General features: G+C 36.1%; 1 protein-coding gene across 1 annotated transcript in view; it reads right to left on the bottom strand.

Moving 5' to 3' along the window:
• LOC107036705 (telomerase-binding protein EST1A) overlaps positions 1-17640 on the bottom strand; it is a 156603-nt gene that overhangs the window by 25497 nt on the left and 113466 nt on the right. The window contains exon 15 of the mRNA XM_015254835.1: positions 2134-2296. Within this exon, the coding sequence (XP_015110321.1) occupies positions 2134-2296 (163 nt within the window). The remainder of the gene's footprint in view (positions 1-2133; positions 2297-17640) is intronic.

The raw sequence follows: 17640 nt of genomic DNA, 5'->3' as shown, positions 1-17640 counted from the left end.
AATTTGAAGATTATGACTTGAAAACTAATTAGTGATTATTGAAGTGGTCGCATAGCACATGCCATATTGATGAATCAAGCACAGTAATTGTGGCAATGATACATCTGATAATCAATGTCAATATCATGATATATATTGAGACATAAAATTATCCAAAATTGTAATAACTATCCTATAAACACGCGAGAAAAAATGGGGAATGATCGGAAAATGTTTCTTTGGAAGGGTACGTAGTGCATACGATTACTACTACACTAGTAGTGAAAAAAATCATTTTCATGGACATTTGACTGTAATAATTTGCAGGAGATCGACATTAATTGCGATTTAAGGGGAATTCCATGAAATCCCAATTTTCTTTTACGGCAGAAAGACGAAAATTCTCCAACTTACTTGAATTTTCTGTTGAAATATGAATATTCAGTATCAAATTACAGAAATTCCAAATTAATTCGGAATCCAAAAATTTTCCTGATGATTATTAATTTTCATGGACTAATCAAACTAAAATTGACAGTTTTCATTGATTTTTTCATAAAATTTCGAATTAGTAATTGAGAAATTCCTTCAAATTTCAGCCGAAATTTTTTCATCAGCTGCTTATAAAATTGAAATTCAGGCTTATATCGTGAAATATATACGTAGGACATGCATGATAGCACGTATAGTGAGTTCAGTGTTTTGTTTTCGATGTGTGTAGATCAATTTTCATATAATGATGATGACCTTATCCAATTAGAATAGAATATCCACCAGCCAGTGAATAAACTCCACGATTAATCAGTCCTGATTAAAGTGAGATGACACATAGCCTGAATTAACATAAACGGATAACATTCGAAAAATAAGATGTTGAATCTCCAAACTCCTGTAATGAGTTGTGACAGCTTAATTGGTAAGAGTATCAGCCTAATAATGTGAACTTGGTCGGTGAAAAGTAGCTCCACCCTAACGGTTCGAGTCATTAAGTATTTCCGCAAAGAAGAAATTCTACAAAGTATTGTTTTTATGTCTAAATTATTGAAATGAATTGTATAGGTCATGAACATAAGAATTCTCTTATTCTTTAAAAAATGCAAGAATCACTCTCAATAAAAATATATTAATATATTTTTTAAAGTTGGAATGAACAGTTTTTCAATTGATTCGAGTTTTGATCATAATATTTTCTGAGATTAAAAAAAAAAAAAGAAATGAAATGTTTTTTTTTAAATTGGATTCGCTTTCATAAAAAAAGTGTTTTTTGAACCGTGGGAGGTCTGTAGCGCTACCAGGGATGCGAAATGACGTCACTTTTTGAAATTTGTCAGGTCACAAAAATATGATGGTCATGTGACCGTCATGTGACGTCACGTTTTTTCATGTCATAATTTGGGTCACACTGTCGACTCACATATAATAATCAACTAGTTAGATGTAATGTGACCGTCATAAATTGTTCTGTTACAAAATCTTGTCACAAATTTTTTAATTGCACCGATTTTTCGGTGCTAGGGTTTACTTGCCAACGCGCCCATAGCCTAAAGGCCTTCAGGCAGAGAATGTTGAATGTGGAGTAAATTTTTCAGTTGAAAATTTCCGTAGAATATCCGGTTTCAAAATTGTGTGTAATTTTCAGCTGAATATCATGTCGAAAATTGTAATGAAAAATTGGTGTGAAATCAGTAATTTTATTCATTGATCTCAACTGTTCGACCATTCCCAGTGAGAAAAATGACACTTAGTCAATAAACTCATCACTGATTTTTCTTTTTTAAATTGAAATATGACTGACACGCATGTTGACGCTTTGTGATTGTCCATCCATGGAGGTTATCATGGGGAATTTTCGAATTTCGAACTAGTTGCTGCCACCTGGGGTGCCACTAATTAGAAGGGATGTGACGGTCACAGGGTAAAAGTCACGTTTGTGTCATGTGACAATAAATGATCATGGTTGACCGGGTCACATGACCGTCACTGACGTGTCATGTCATTTTTTCACATCCCTGAGCGCTGCCCTCCCCACGAGTGTCGAACTCAACTTTTGATTACAATGCGTGAAAAATTGCATTTTGCGCATGCTGAGCGTGCGTAAAATTTCACTTTACGCACAAGTGATGAAAAATTCAGAAAAATCATAAAATTACTCACCAACAAGTGGTATCATAAGTGTAAACAATGGTTGCGCTCCGGATGTAGCCCTAGTAATACTCTGCAGTTGCGTCAAGTAATCAATGAAACAATTAGTATCTGGGACAAGCTGTCTAGGTCGAACTTCTATCTCCACTGATACCGATGACTTGAGTAAAATCGCCTGAAACAAATGAAACGTTCAAACCGTTACACAGAGTTGAGAAGCCAAAGGTGAAAAGTGAAATGTCATGCGCAATTTGGTGGATGTAAATTATTCGGGAAAGATCAAAACTCCAGTGTAGAGGAGGATAATAGTCCATAAAAATGATGAATATTTCGATCGATAACTGGCAAGTCATGTGGAATTAGTTTGAAATTATTCTGTGGAAATCCTTGGTTGTTATTTACTGGTTCCCATTCCCATGTACAAAACCACCGAATCGTCGTAAATCAAGCTCATGCGGGAGCTTTCATGTGTGGATTGTTACATCTGTTACCCTACCAGGACAATTCCATCTGGTGGTTCATAATCATTATCCTTTCTTTCGAAATATTGTGGAGGCACCAGTACCCAAATGTGTCAGAATTTTCCAGTAATAAAATGCGTTCTTCTCATTATTCAGATGTAGAATCGCAAAAAAAATTAATTCTTTGCAATTTTTGTCATTTTTTGGTCATATGACACAATCACAAAATGACGGTCATTTCGCATCTCTAGTCTCTAACCAACTAGCTTAAGAGGTGACGCCTGAAGGGGTCGTGGCAGTGCAGTCCGTCCCAAAATTAAAATTACAAAGATTCCTATTTTAAATCTGAAAAATTGAGCTTGTGTCGAACAGATTATAGTTTTCTGTTTCTACCATAATTTAATTGAGAGTAAAAAAGAGAGGAAAACTGCACAAAAATTTAGAAATAAGTCATAATTAGTAGTATACGTTCGGGTACTCCTATCTTGACGGTAATCTGAGTAAAGCTTCATGATAATTTTGGGAATTGAGAATTCAACGGGAGTTGGTAAATTCAAATTGACAAGAGTTTAATGTAAATCGATAGAGGGAAGATGGTGATTGGAGTTTGATAGTTACTTTAACGTGCGTTTAAACTCAACCCAATTTAACTGCCATTTGGATTCAATGCCTCGGGACTATCGTTTCGTTCCACTTATGTACTTATCGATACTTATTACTATCGCTGAAGGGAGTTATTGGCATTTTTACACGAGAGAATTTTTGAAATGAGAGAAATGATGATATTGGACATTAAAATTATCTTTCCCATTTTTGTTGTTCTTTTGGTTGATTCGGATGGGAAATTTTATACGTCTTTTCAATGCAGTTCAACTGATAGTTCGAGCAACCATTGAAGTTTATGTATATTCGTGTGATTATCAATATCCTATTGAACGGTCAATTTACTGGAAATTTTCCTAAACATTGAGTTGACACTGACATTGACATTGAGTTGACATTGAGTGTTTTCAGGTATTTTCATAGTGGTCCCTTCCCTCCGTCGAACAATAAAAGTTCAACATTGTTCACGGTAAGTCCAACTGCTATGACAAGGATACATCCACTTAAGGAACTTCCGCAGTAAGTATATGGGAGCAGAAGGAAATGGACTGCAGAGCTGACATTTTGAGAATATATTCTTTGACTGATGACAAATATCCTCCCGAAGTTCCAAAACACTGAACCACGTAGATTGTCGAGGAGAAAATGTGAAAAATGTTTCATCAACACAGAGTCTTATGACACCACTTTTTCAAACATGACAAAAAAATAATCGACAATGGAATAAAAATCCACACGCTTCACGAATAGAACTGTATATGTCTCAGGAACATATCCCCACAATTTCATTAGCCATTACCACAGGGATTATTTGTAATTATTGAGAATGTATGGCATAGTTCAGGATTTTAGTTACGTTAGAGGAAACTGATGGCTGAACATGGCAACGTTGAGGGAGGTTAGAGTGCGCGCAGCGGAGGCCATCGTGTGAACTCCGCCATGACGTAGGGGAGGTTGGGGTAAAACGGACACTTTTGACTTTTTTTTAATGTTAATGAGGGGTTGAAATGTTGATAAAATTTGATAATTGTTTTTTCAGTACAAAGAACAATTCTTTCCCTTTGTGACGAGCCTGAACTGAGCTCAATTGATCAATTTGTTTCTGAGTTATGAATAACTTAAAAAAAGTCTAGTGCCCGTTTTACCCCACCCTCCCCTATACTATAGATTCTATAGTACAGTATAGGATTTTATCGGGACACAAGAATACCAACTGCGTCGAACAAAAATGCGCGGTTGTCAAATCTGTCATGAAAATTTTAATTTGCTAAAAAATTCGGATAAATAATATTTCGAAATAAAAATTATGTGGAATTGATTAATCATGAATAATAAGTGCAAAGAAACCCAAACGACAAAATTCCAATACACCCGTGAACTTTTCATCATTTCATCATTTTTTTTTCAAGGGATGCAGTAGTGTCGAAATATTTGATATTTCCCCCCACTCCATAGTCCCAAAATTCACTGCAGAAATTGCTTAAAATCTTATTAAGCGAGCATAGAAATTAGAAATCATCAATAGCAAATCATTTATTTGCTATTATGATTTTCCTGTATGAAAATTCAACAGCTGATAAATTGAGATATATAATTCTCATCACTCACATTGCTTTTTGCAATGAGAATGATTATAAACAATTAATTGAAAAAAGGAATATCGCCTCTGACAGGAAAATAATGAATGGGTATCAACATTAGTATCGGTCGAACGCGTTGTATAGTGCGAGCACTTCACCCCCCCCCCTCTTCGCCCGACCCGTCTCATCATCTCATCAAGTCTCACCTGATAATTAACAAAAAATAATTATTCAATTAGTGGTTAATTTTTTGAATCCTCATTTTTTATTCATTCCAATTATGTCATCGCGATTGATAACTTCAATTGAATGTAATGACAATGATAATATTTTACTGGACAGATCACTAATGACTAATATCCACCCGGAAGAATAAATATAATGTAATATACGCCTACTCGATCATATCCCCCTTTAACTTCATATATTTCTCCCTTTCCACGATGTATATCGTTGTAATCGGGTTGCGACAAGAGTTTACGAGGAAGGTGTGTCGAATGGGAGTCGCAGGTAACATCCAAGATGAAAATTGATATTCAAACGACTTATTAACGATTCGTGCCACGGGCGAACAGCCCGACACTCCATGATACGTTTCCTTAACAATTATGTGGCGCTCGAATCATAAGTATTTCATGAGAATGAGTTTTATCAATTAAATTATCCTGGGAAATCAATTAACTTTAATTGAAATGAAAATTAATCACTCTTTACTTTTCACTGTTAGAAATTTCATGAAATTTTGTCATTGAAAAGTCATAATTCCATGGAAAAATCCGTGGGAACTGTAAATTTCAGTTTAATTTTTTTCGGGAAAATTGAAGAAAAATCAGGAAAATTCTGAGAAATCTCTCCTTGAATTCCAGATTTCTCTGAATTTTCAGGCTATTCCTTCGAAATTCCGGACATTCCGAGAATTTCAAAAGAATTCCTTGACAAAAATCCTAAAAATTCCGAGAATGTAAAAGGAATTCCCTGAAAAAAAAAACTGAAAATTCTTAAAATTCCAAGAATTTTAAACGAATTCTTTGAAAGAATCGCGAATTCATGAAATTCCGAGAATTTTAAATGAATCCCTTCACAAAAATCCTAAAAATTCCGAGAATTGAAAAGGAATTCCCTGAAAAAAACCTGAAAATTCTTAAAACTCTAAGAATTTTAAACGAATTCTTTGAAAAAATCGTGAATTCATGAAATTCCGAGAATTTTAAAGGAATTCATTGAAAAAATCCTGAAAATTCCTGAAATTCCGACAATTTTAAAGGAATTCTCTCAAAAAAAATCCTGAAAATTCCCGAAATTCGAAGAATTTTAAAGGAATTCCCTGAAAAAAATACTGAAAAATTCTGAAATTTCTAGAATTTTGAAGAAATTCCGAGAAAATTCAAGGGACTTTGGCAACGAAAATTCATTTTTTCTTGAAATTTCATGTATATTGTAGAATTTTCCGCTTCCTGCCGCTGAAAAAAATGGGTCTTTACTTGAATTTTCAGAGAAACCTGAAATTCCATCAACTTTTTCCCCTTAAATCGAATTCCGGAAAACTCCTCCAAATTCCTTTAACAGTGTCCGCAAATATCCTCCCAGTTTACGGACTAAATTGGTGAGGACTTGATGCACTGACAAACTCACAATTCCTTCCCAAAATCGATCGACACACTGTGTCCACATGATTGCACCAACTCCCTGGACAGACACAATGAAAAATGAATATTTTATTCATCGGTTCATCCAGAGTAGAAGTGATCAAAACCCCCTGACCAGAAATTCCCGAAAATAATCCAGGGGCTCCACAACAAAGGCTCTCCTGGGATTACCCTCAGACAGAGTCCAATATTCCCTCGTAAAAATCAACAATTTTTTTTTCGCACATAAAAGCGCACTGACTGCTGATACACGGCATAGCGAATACTAGGAGGAAGGGGTCACTAGATGGCGCTGTCTTTCATGACATAACCTCCCGGGGTCGAGAGCTGGTAGTGCTCGTAATATTTTCGGCCATGACATTTAAAATACATAAAAAGGGACTCCAGCGGAGGAAGTGACGGTGAAGGACCAGTCCTTCGGGTGATCGTAAAATATGATCATAATGGAGAATCATAAAATGTACAAAATGAACTAGCGAGATTGCAAGGTTATGTCTTCTTAAATAAATGAAAAAACAAAGTTCTTACGGTTTCAGGAGAAAAATTCGGAATTTCGCCCACGTACGGAGGAATGACTCGTGTAGGAGCGCTATGCCACGAGGCTTTGACATAAAAAAGGGAAACGAACACGTTGATAGCACATGATTATCTTGCAAACGAAGAAATCCTGTTCTCAACATTTTTTTTTAAGGTTATGTAAGACCAGTTCAATGATTCGACGCACGAAAATGGCTGCAGCGGTAGCATTATTCAATCCCCTGTGTTAACGAAAATAAATGTCATCCCACGTGACAATGAATAATTGTCAAGTAATTATCGTTTATGGTACATTGACCTCAGACACAAGATTTTGTCTTTATTCACCACTTTAATACGCGCAATTATTTTGATTATTGCAATCAATCTTTTTTTATTTTCATGTTTATCGAAGACGAGACAAGCGTGCAGTTGGTAAACACCAGTGGCGGGTAAATAATTCTGTAATTGAACGAGTGTATTTTCAAGAAAGCAAGTTTTTATCACTCATTATTCATTTTTTTTTCTCCTTCTCAACAGATGCAAGTTTTTTCCTGTTATTAGCCATTTATTCTCGCAGATCGTTCCATCATTTACCTGCAGCGTTGCATATTATTTATCGGTGAGTCTCATGTTGACTACGATATTTCATAATCACTGAACCTAGCGCAGGTCCACATGACGTCATTAATGTATTTTTTCCTCTGCGGAGAATCGTAAATTTTCATTAGAGCTTTTTTTCATCCCCCGGAAGGTGCAAGTGCAATTTCACATTTTAGGGGTTTTACCCTTGGGGTTGTGGAAAAATATTCGCATCCCTCTGGGGGATGAATATTTGATGAAATGGGGACAATAATACCTCAGTACCATGCATCATAGAATTATGGTTTATTAATGATCCAATTTCGCCAACCGGTGAATATTTTTTTCGAGCGGTCGGAGAGGGAGAGGATCCGTTGTGTTTCTGAATTAATATCCAATCTATAATAATTATGTCGTTGGAGATGATTGGGGATTTGGGGTTCACGGTATTAATTCGGGGGTATTCGGAACGTATTTGCATTATTGATCACAGGACATCTTCCTTCAAATGGCAGGAATGTCCTGGAGTGAATATTTTTTGAATCTACGTTGGGAGAAGAAAAAATTTGCAGACGGCTGTATCTTTGATAAAACGGAGTCTAACTGCTGCATCGACGATTAGGATGGCACTTAGGATTTTTCGAGTTATATGGATTAACACAAATTAAATGTTTCAGAAAATCTCCGAATGCTTTAAAAAAACGCGAGAATTTTGTAGATTCTAAAATTTTAATCACTTGTGTGGAAAGTGCAATTTTACACATGCTCCGCGTGCGCAAAATCCCACTTTCCACACATTGTGATGAAAAATAGGGTTCGACACTCGTGGAAAAAGTGTTCTTTGACATTTCGGAGGGTAGCACTCGGCTTCAGCGAGTGCTACACACCTCCCACGGGTCAAAAGACACTTTTACGCACTTGTATCGAAATATACCATTTTCGGACAGTCCCATATTTTGGCTTCTGCGTTGAAGCATTGTATTCGTCAAATCCCAAATTTCCCATTTTTTATGTCAGGATAACTGAGTTTGTGCTAAATTTTTTTATCCCCTTTAAAAAATAGTGTGTGCACTTAGAAAGAAAAACAAGCTTTATGCACTCTCAATTCACTTTACGCACGCTCTTGAGAACTCAGCAGATATCGCAAAGAATAGAATGTGTCACACGTGCGTGCGAAAAAGTGGATCTTTACGCACTAGTAACACAATATATTATTCCACACATTATGATGAAAAATAGGGTTCGACACCGGTGGGAAAAGTATTCTTTGACACTTGAGAGAACAGCACTCGGCAAGCGCTACACGGAGAGAAATGATTAATAAAAATTACGGAACTCACAATTCGCTCACCGATTACAGAATTGACTCAGAAAATTTAAGTGACGGGATCATAATTTTTCACAGGAGATTCAGATAAAAATTACGGAACGCTCTGAAAAAATTTCGTGACTGTTCCGGAAAATTTCCTACAACCACATTTCGCTCCGAAATTACGGAAAAGATACTTAATTTTTCTCGAATATTTCTTTCCGTGTATACACATCCCATGGGTTGAAAAACACTTTTACGCATTCACATCGAAATAGTAATATTATCAGACGTTAATATTTTTACCACCGTCTTATATCATCGGCATTAGAATTGCGGTTTTTCGGGCCTAGTGACATAATATATCATTTTTCATCACGCTGTGTGTAAAGTGAAATTTTACGCACGCTCCGCATGCTCAACACCTCACTTCCCACCCATTGTGATGAAAAATAGGGTTCGATACTCGCGGGAAAAGTGTTTTTAGATTCGTGGGATTATATCACTCGCCCTTGGCTCGTGCTATAAACCTCTCACGAGCCCAAAAACACTTTCCCGCAATCGTATCGAAATATACTATGTTCAGTCAGTGTAACTGAATCCCCGTTTCTGTATAGAGTTTGACCTAGAATATATCTAATTTTTCTTCTCGTATGTCTATCATGCGGTTGATTGCTATTTATTCCACAGCTAATATGGATAATTTGGCGATTGTAATTAAATGGTAGGCAGAGGAGAACCTAAAAAGCCGCCCTGTCAGAGATAAAGGTCACGGGGTTAAAACAAGGTGATCCTCACGACTGCAGGAGCAAACCTAACGGTACATAATTAGTTGGTTTAGTGATATATTACATCGTATATATTCAACTATGCACAGGGTTTAGGTCATTGCACCCGAGGACCCTCGACTCGTTAAACGTCTGTATAATTGCATTTTAATTTGCCCATATCTCAAGCATTTTGTATCCATTCATAATAAATAATTATTGAATAATCATGGTGACCGGTCATTTAATCACGGTAAAAATGATCCTCTTAAAGGATCTAACAACTTGTAAGCGCGTACTTAGTTTCATATAAATGTGTTTGATTACTGGCTCATAAAGAATTTATACGGGTACTTTGTTCAGATATTTATTCTGTGGATAATTGAAATCAATGTGAATGAATACCTTCCCATTTTGTGATATTCATTCTTTGCAATTCACGGGCATATAATGATCCTTCGTCAATCCCACCGCTTATTTTATTTAAAGTCTTCAAAGAATCGTAAACAAGTGGGAAATTGCTTTCGTCACAAAATAGTCAATATATTTTTGCTAATGAATCAACAATTTGCTTCCGAATGAAATTTCTGTGGAGATGTATTTTGAATTAAATTCGATGATTCATTGAATTCAGCATTGTCCCAACGTTGGCAGCCCACATTGCCGCAGTGCCGACAGCCAACATTCCCCCAGTGTTGGTAGCCAACATTATCCTAATGTTGGTAGTAACATTTTTCCAATGTTGCTAGCCAACATTGTTTTAATGTTGGTAGCCAATATTGCTTCAAAGTTCGTCGCCAACATTGCCTTAATGTTGGTAGACAACATTGTCATAATGTTGGTAGCCAACTTTGCCCCAATGTTGATAGTCAACATTGCCTCAATGCTGGTAGCCAACATTACCCCAATATTGGTAGCCAACATTGCCTCAATGTTGGTAGCCAACATTACCCCAATATTGGTAGCCAACATTACCCCAATGCTGGTAGCCAACATGTCCCCAATGTTGGTAGCCAAATTTTCCAATGTTGGTAGTCAAGATTGCCTTAATGTTGGTAGTCAAATTGTTCCAATGTCGGTAACCAACATTACCTTAATGTTGTCACCCAACATTACCATAATTGGTAGTCCAATTGTTCCAATGTCGATAACCAGCATTACCTTAATGTTGTTAGCCAACATTACCTTAATGTTGTTAGCCAACATTGCCATAATGTTGGTAGCCAACACTGCCACAATGTCGGTAGCCAACATTGTCTCAGCACCGGCACCCATACATCCGGACATGGTCTAAAAATAGCACATTCAAACTCCTGAGGCCAAAATTAGTTATCCTGACACAAAAAATTGGACATTTCGAATTTGGCCAATACAAAGCTTCCATTCGAAAGTAAAAAATCTGTACTTTTATATTTACAAAAGTACTCTCTCTGAATTTTTTCAGATTTTTTAAAGCATCTGTGGTGGAGATAAGTAAATCTGAAGAAATTTCGAAAAAATTAAACATCTGCGAATGTTGACCTCAGAAAAAAAAACAAACTTTTGGGATAAAAAATTTAGATTCTCATCTGAATTCTCCGAATGAATTTTTAATTATGGGACACGACCGGGTATAAAGATTTTACAATCTCAAATTATTTTAAACATGCTATTTTTACGTTTTTAGGCACTTCTTTTATTAAAAAATTGAGGTGATGTAACGATTAAATTGGATCGGTGTAAATTTCCTGAAATTCATGAAATTCACTCGGAGTCAGTTTTCAAAGGCACACCAACACTGAAGATTAAAAGGAAAGACACGAGTGTACCTGAGTGTCTGGCATAATATTACGGGAAGCGGCGCTAACAGAGGATAATTAGTTTAGAGTAATTAGCTGGCGTCGGGGGCACGGCGCTATACAGACGACTCGTCGGTTTTTATTTTTTACGTCGGGATAGGGGGGATCATAATGTATCAGCGTGTCTCTCTTCCCTGTTAGTCTTGTTTCCACGTCCCGAGTCCATTTTCTGAATGCAGATCCACCGGAATGAATGATCATTGTGGTGGGGATAATCACTAGGTTGAGGTGAATTTTTTAGCGATGACGTTGGGGCAAAATCGTCCATCGAGAGTGATCCATCATGCCTAAGAGACGAAATTTGCGAGGAATTTCGTGAGAATGTATCCCATGGTCTCTTGACTCTATCGTTCCATCTGAATAAATTCACGATTCATTCAATTCTAGGGAATTATTCTTCTTCTTCTGGGTAAGAATCGTTTGGGCTCAAAATAGATGTTAATGATCCTGAAAATAAACGCTGGAATAATTTATTGGCAAATTTACTATCCAATAAAAGTTTATAAATAGATATTTCCATGCATTAAGTTATGAAAATTGTTAATATCTTCGGATGGACATTATACTTGGATTTTAGTGAGGTATCACTTATACCCGTGTGGCACTGACTTTCGTTGATAACGAGGAATGCAGAAAATTTAATTCCTCCCGGATTTTTCAGTTCCCCTCAATGTACAGTTGCACCAGGGAATTTCGATGATCAATAAAATCCTTGGATCTTAAAAATGATCAATTATCCATCATCAATGGGCTCTTGAGTGTGAAAATTTACTGCAAATTCATCCACAATTTTTTAACCAAATTTTTATCGTCAGTGAAATTAATTGGGAAAAAAAAATTTCAGTGTTTAAAATATGCTGAAGCATTCAGACTTCACTAGACAACTTCGCGATGAGAAGGAGTCTTATTGGAGGTCGATGAATTCCCATATAATTCGTCCTTGGAGCCTACGTCCCTCCGGCATTCCAGACTGGCGAACGACTTGTTTCAGAAATAGACAGAAGATTAACCCTTTTGAGTTTCACCATCACCAGTGCCTCCCCTCCTCCTGTATACTCCTACCATCAGTTGGACTGTTTTATATGCATAGTCCAGCTTTACTACTCAACATTATGATGCACTTGGACTGAATTTTTTAATTACTTTCGTTATACTTCAAGCTAAACTTCATTGGAGTGAAGTTTAAATTATAGGTTCACATTTTGCAACTTTGTAGTTTATTATGTATTGTTGTTCTCAGGGTGGGGATATTTTTTGCGGCTTATAAAACGCCCGTCAAGGTGATCTCCACGAGCCTTGTGGAGTCACTCGTGATCGGAGGTACGAAAAAATGATATTACATGTCACTGACCCGTCATCTAACAGAAGACGAATTGTTGACGCTCAAGGAAGACAGGAGTTTTTATGGCGTTCCACATCTTGTTCCACATCAACATTGCCCCAACGTTGGCAGCCAACATTACCCCAATGTTGGTAGCCAATATTATCCCAATGTTGGTAGTCAACATTACCAAATTGTTGGTAGCCAACATTGTCCCAATGTTGTTCTAGTTTTCAGTTTTTTTTGCCCTTTCCCACATAATTTAATCCTTTGATTACTCTAAAGGTGATTATCCTCAATTTGAATCTTTCGCGCGCAGAATCATGAGTATGAACGAAATTTCAATGCTATCAAGCCAATTTCGTTTTTCTTTGCTAGGGAATTACAGCTCAATCTAGTCACCTTCATCGAATCATTTTTTTTAATGCACTTTTTAGAAAAACGGAGTAATTAATCAAAAAAGGGACTTCGTAGTTCGATTCCTCGGAGTGTTTTCATCATTTGTAATATAAAAACTCATTTTTTCGAATCGTTTTTCATGTAGTTTTGTCCGGACAACGACATTAGAGTTAGGTTACCGAGTGTCAAAAGCATATACCCTTCCCTTTGGTTTGATGTCGGGGGTAAAAAATGAAGGCATGAGGATTACCATTTTTTGAAAAAATTAAGGTCAATCCCGCTCATACTTCATGACAAATATCGTTAGCTATTATCATTCATGGAATCTCTCATTCAGGTTGGAAATTTAGGATAATTGGGTTTTCCATGTTACATTATCACTGATATTTCAATGACATCTAGAATTTTTCAATTCATTGCGGAAATTGAACATCAGATCCAACTGAATTTTCAGTGGATTGAAAATTCAGGGAAATTGTTGCTTGAATTTTCGAATTATTTAATTATTTTTATTACCATTTGGACCTGAAAATTGCGCTTCCATTGAATACCCCAGAATTTAACTGCTTTTTCAGTAACAAAATACATGAAAATTTCGTGTAAATGAGTGATTGTTAACAATTTCAAGATTTTTTACTCGAAATTTCAGGAGTAATTTGTTAACAGTGCAAATTCCCAAAAGTACTCTAGACCAAATGCAGACGACTGCAGTTTGACACGCAATATTTACCAGATGTATTATTCATATTACGATAATGCCATTTAACATCTTGTCGATGACAATTCGTCTTACGATACCTCGTTGCGTAGCCCCGTTTTCTCAATAAACTCCTATCACTGAAATAACCGTTAGCCTTTAACTCGGATTACGATTGAAATTCTTCCAGTTCGTTTCCATTATCGTCCCCCGTTGTCTTCTTTTACGATTGAAGTACAACGTGTGCCGAGGGCGCACTCAAGCGTAATCACAGTTTATTAAATTACTCCATCAATTATCCATTAAACGCAAAAAAAATTCCATCTTCGATAATGTACCGTTCCCGTGATTCACTTGAAATTTCACGGTTAACATTGTTAAGAATTTTGGTTTCTTATTCATGATACAATTGTCGTTGTAGTCACGTTTACAAATTTTCGACCCAGATAAAAAATCAAGTTTTAGTTGCATTGCCAGGATGTTAAGTCTTCTCGGGCATTGTGAATTATTAAACACCTCTTGTTCCGTTTTAAATTGTATCATGAAGGGGTCAGAAATGAGTCATAAAGGAGGACGATGGTCGTGAAAATTAAAAATATAAGACCAGTTTGAAGGCGGGAGAGGGAAAATTAGGTGCACACGATTCCATGTGAAGGTTTAGTCACGACTCTGGCCAAGATTCACACGCGTGACGCGGAAATGAGGTCGACAGTGTTTATAATGTTGATTATGAACCCTTGCAAATGTCGGGGGATTTAGTTGATGATGGCTTTTTGCGGAGGTGGATTATTTAAGGGGGTAATTCATTAAGGAGTGAATGGGTTTAATTAATTATTCATAAAGGAGATTCCAGTGTTGCTGCTATGGATTCAGAGAAAAATGTATTTTTGCTCGATAAACTCTACTGGCCAGTGGAATGATCTTGGGAGCGAGCGACTTTATGGGGAATTATTGGGGGACATTTCCCGTTGCAAATAGGGATATTTCTTGGTTTTTGCGGCCGAATGGAGGCATTGTATTTGTGAAATCTGAAAGTTCTATTTTTTTGGGTGACGATGACTAATTTTGGTGTCAGGAGTTCGAATATGCTGTTTTTAGATCATGTCCGTATGTATGTGTGCTTTTCTTCAAATTTAGTTTTTCGACTATCATTTAAAAAAAATAATCATCGAAATCTTTTCAATTATGGCTTGAAATATTCGTTTGGATGTTATCTCGGTCGAGTTCGAAGCTAGTGGCGATCGCATCATTTGATTTGAAATCATAGCCTTAAAAAGCATTTAATCGAGGTTTAATCATGGTTTAGTCAGGGTTTAGTCGGTGGTTAATTAGGGTTTAACCAAGATTTCGTCAAAGTTTAATCAATGTTCAGTGGAAGTTTAAACCAGTTTAATTTTAATTTAGTCGGCGTCAGTTAGATGTGTAACCAGAGCATATGGAGCTCATGTTAGATATTTGGGGCATTTAGGGATCATATTGAGGTTTCATGGCTGGTATATTTTCTTCCCCAATTTACCATTCAGAAGCAAATTGCCAATTCATTAGCAAATAGTTATACTGGTCTCAAGTCCAGTTTAAAGAAAACTATTCAGGGGAAAAATAAAATTTAAATAATTCACTTACGACCGAGGAGACATCAACACTGATGTATCAGGAGCATAAACTCTTGTGATATCAAATTTTACATTCATTTAGTTTTCACTCAATCTATCTAATTTAAAATAAATTCAGTTCACTAAAAAATTTTATCTCAAATTATCTTTACGAAAAAACTATTGAATTTTCCTGAGGTTAAACTTCAGGAAGGATCTCTACTAATCTGAAATTAATGGCAGAAAACCGAATATACACGTTTTTGTTTTAATTCGATTAATCCATTCGGAAGCAAATTGCTCATTTTTAGCAAAAAAACAGTACTTTTTCTTTTTTGCTTCCAAATGGAAACTTTGTAATCGTTGTTTTTAACGATATTTCAATTTCGCCCAGCAATGCTGATGTAGAAATCATGTCATGCCAATGAAACGTGGGGACATGATGTTTTTAGAAAATATATGTGTACTGTTAAAAATTTTCTACTGAAATTTCAAACAATTTTGTCATTGAAAATTTATAATTTTATGGAAAAATCCATGAAAACTGCAAATTTCAATTGAATTATTCCAGGAAAATTTATGAAATATCAGGAAAATTCAGAGCAATCTCTCCTTGAATTCTAGATTCATCTGAATTTTCAGGGAATTCGTTCAAAATTCATAGAATTGGGAGAAATTTTAGGTAAAACTTGAAGCTAAAAATCTGAAATTTTGTCCTTAGTTCTCACTCCCTCCCAGCGAATTTTTTAAATAATTTTTCTCCAATAAAAGAAAGGATAAAACTGAGGCATTCCTGACGTTTTAGGCTTCTCAAAGTCTAAATAATTCATTTCTACTATTGCTTCACTTTAAAAAAAAGTAGGAAACTTCCTAATTCGTCATTCTGGATGAAATAGTGATATCAAAAAATTTTCAGACAAAATTTCGACTCCAAAAACGATTAAATAATACGAAATTGAGAAGAAGATCGTCCCCGGTACTTGTAACTACTCCGAAAAATCCAGTTAGATAAGACACCAGACAGAGACCGGATTTTTGCATATTCCGGCAAAAAGTTGTCCTGAGCCACAGTGCAGAGGCCAAAGTGATTCACACAGTGACATAATTTTCTATCTTTTTCCAACATCAGTTACTTGTCACAGCAAAATGTGGAACTTGTTACAGGGCACTGGAATTTATTCAACACCCAGAACTGAAGATAAGCCAGAAGAACAAATTCACCTTTCGTGCATTGTTATAAATCCAGAGTTTTTTCTGGTGTAAATTGAAGCCCTCGTATCCTCTATATTAGGGGCAGCCCTTCATCTTCCCCCACCGTCTCTGGATCCTCGATAAAGTTACTCGTTTTTGCAAGCACTGGGTGTTATTAATGACCTATACCCTCCATCCGAATTTATATATCCCCAACCCTCATACTTGCCTCTGAAATTTTTGTTATACCCGGTTGGCTGAACCGTTTGTACCTTCGTTGGACTGATAAGGTAACGATAAAATGGCCCTTTTCAGGAATAAAAAAGACTACAGATGAAGAAGAAAAAGGAAACGAATGGAATGCAGTGAGTTTTTTTCGCTGGAGGAGGAGGAACCAGGTGAAATTTATTGGACTCCGTGGAGCTGAGTTTAAAAAGAAAATGGGGGGATGCGAAGGTGGAAGAATTGTGGGGTGATGCTGGAGAGAATGAAAGAAAAAAGATAGAGAGGTGTTGGATTAGGAGAAGTCTCTTGAGAGATCAATTCTTACTATTGAATTTACGATTGGGGAGGTAGAAATTTGATAAAAATAACTGGGGGAGGAATTGTTGGTCGTTTTTCAAGAAATATTGAGCGAATGAAGAGCAAGTGGGAAATTGCTCTTTTATTGCATGTAGTATAGTTATTTTTCCTAATAAATTAGCAATATGCTTCCGAATGGTTATTTTGCACATTATTTCGTTCTATCATGTATAATTCATTGTTTATTTCATTTTATTAAATTGAATAAGATTTCTTTGTATCTAATTTTGTCAGATTTTGAACTTTGATGAATGTTATCGTCATCATTATTCTTATTATCCCTTTCTTCTACACAACCGATTGGCTTTTTTATAGTTCTATCTCTTTCCTCAGCCCTTCGATAAAATGTTGACAGAAAAATTTTATTTACACATACTTGAATGAATTTGAAACATCACATTTGAAGAAACCATCAGAAAGCTCACTTTCAGGGAA

The sequence above is a fragment of the Diachasma alloeum genome, unplaced genomic scaffold (genome assembly GCF_001412515.2).
Source record: "Diachasma alloeum isolate Michigan unplaced genomic scaffold, Dall2.0 Dall_scaffold_00210, whole genome shotgun sequence".
Taxonomy (NCBI): domain Eukaryota; kingdom Metazoa; phylum Arthropoda; class Insecta; order Hymenoptera; family Braconidae; genus Diachasma; species Diachasma alloeum.
Note: the sequence above shows the minus strand (reverse complement) of the source record. Positions and strands in the feature narration are given on the sequence as shown.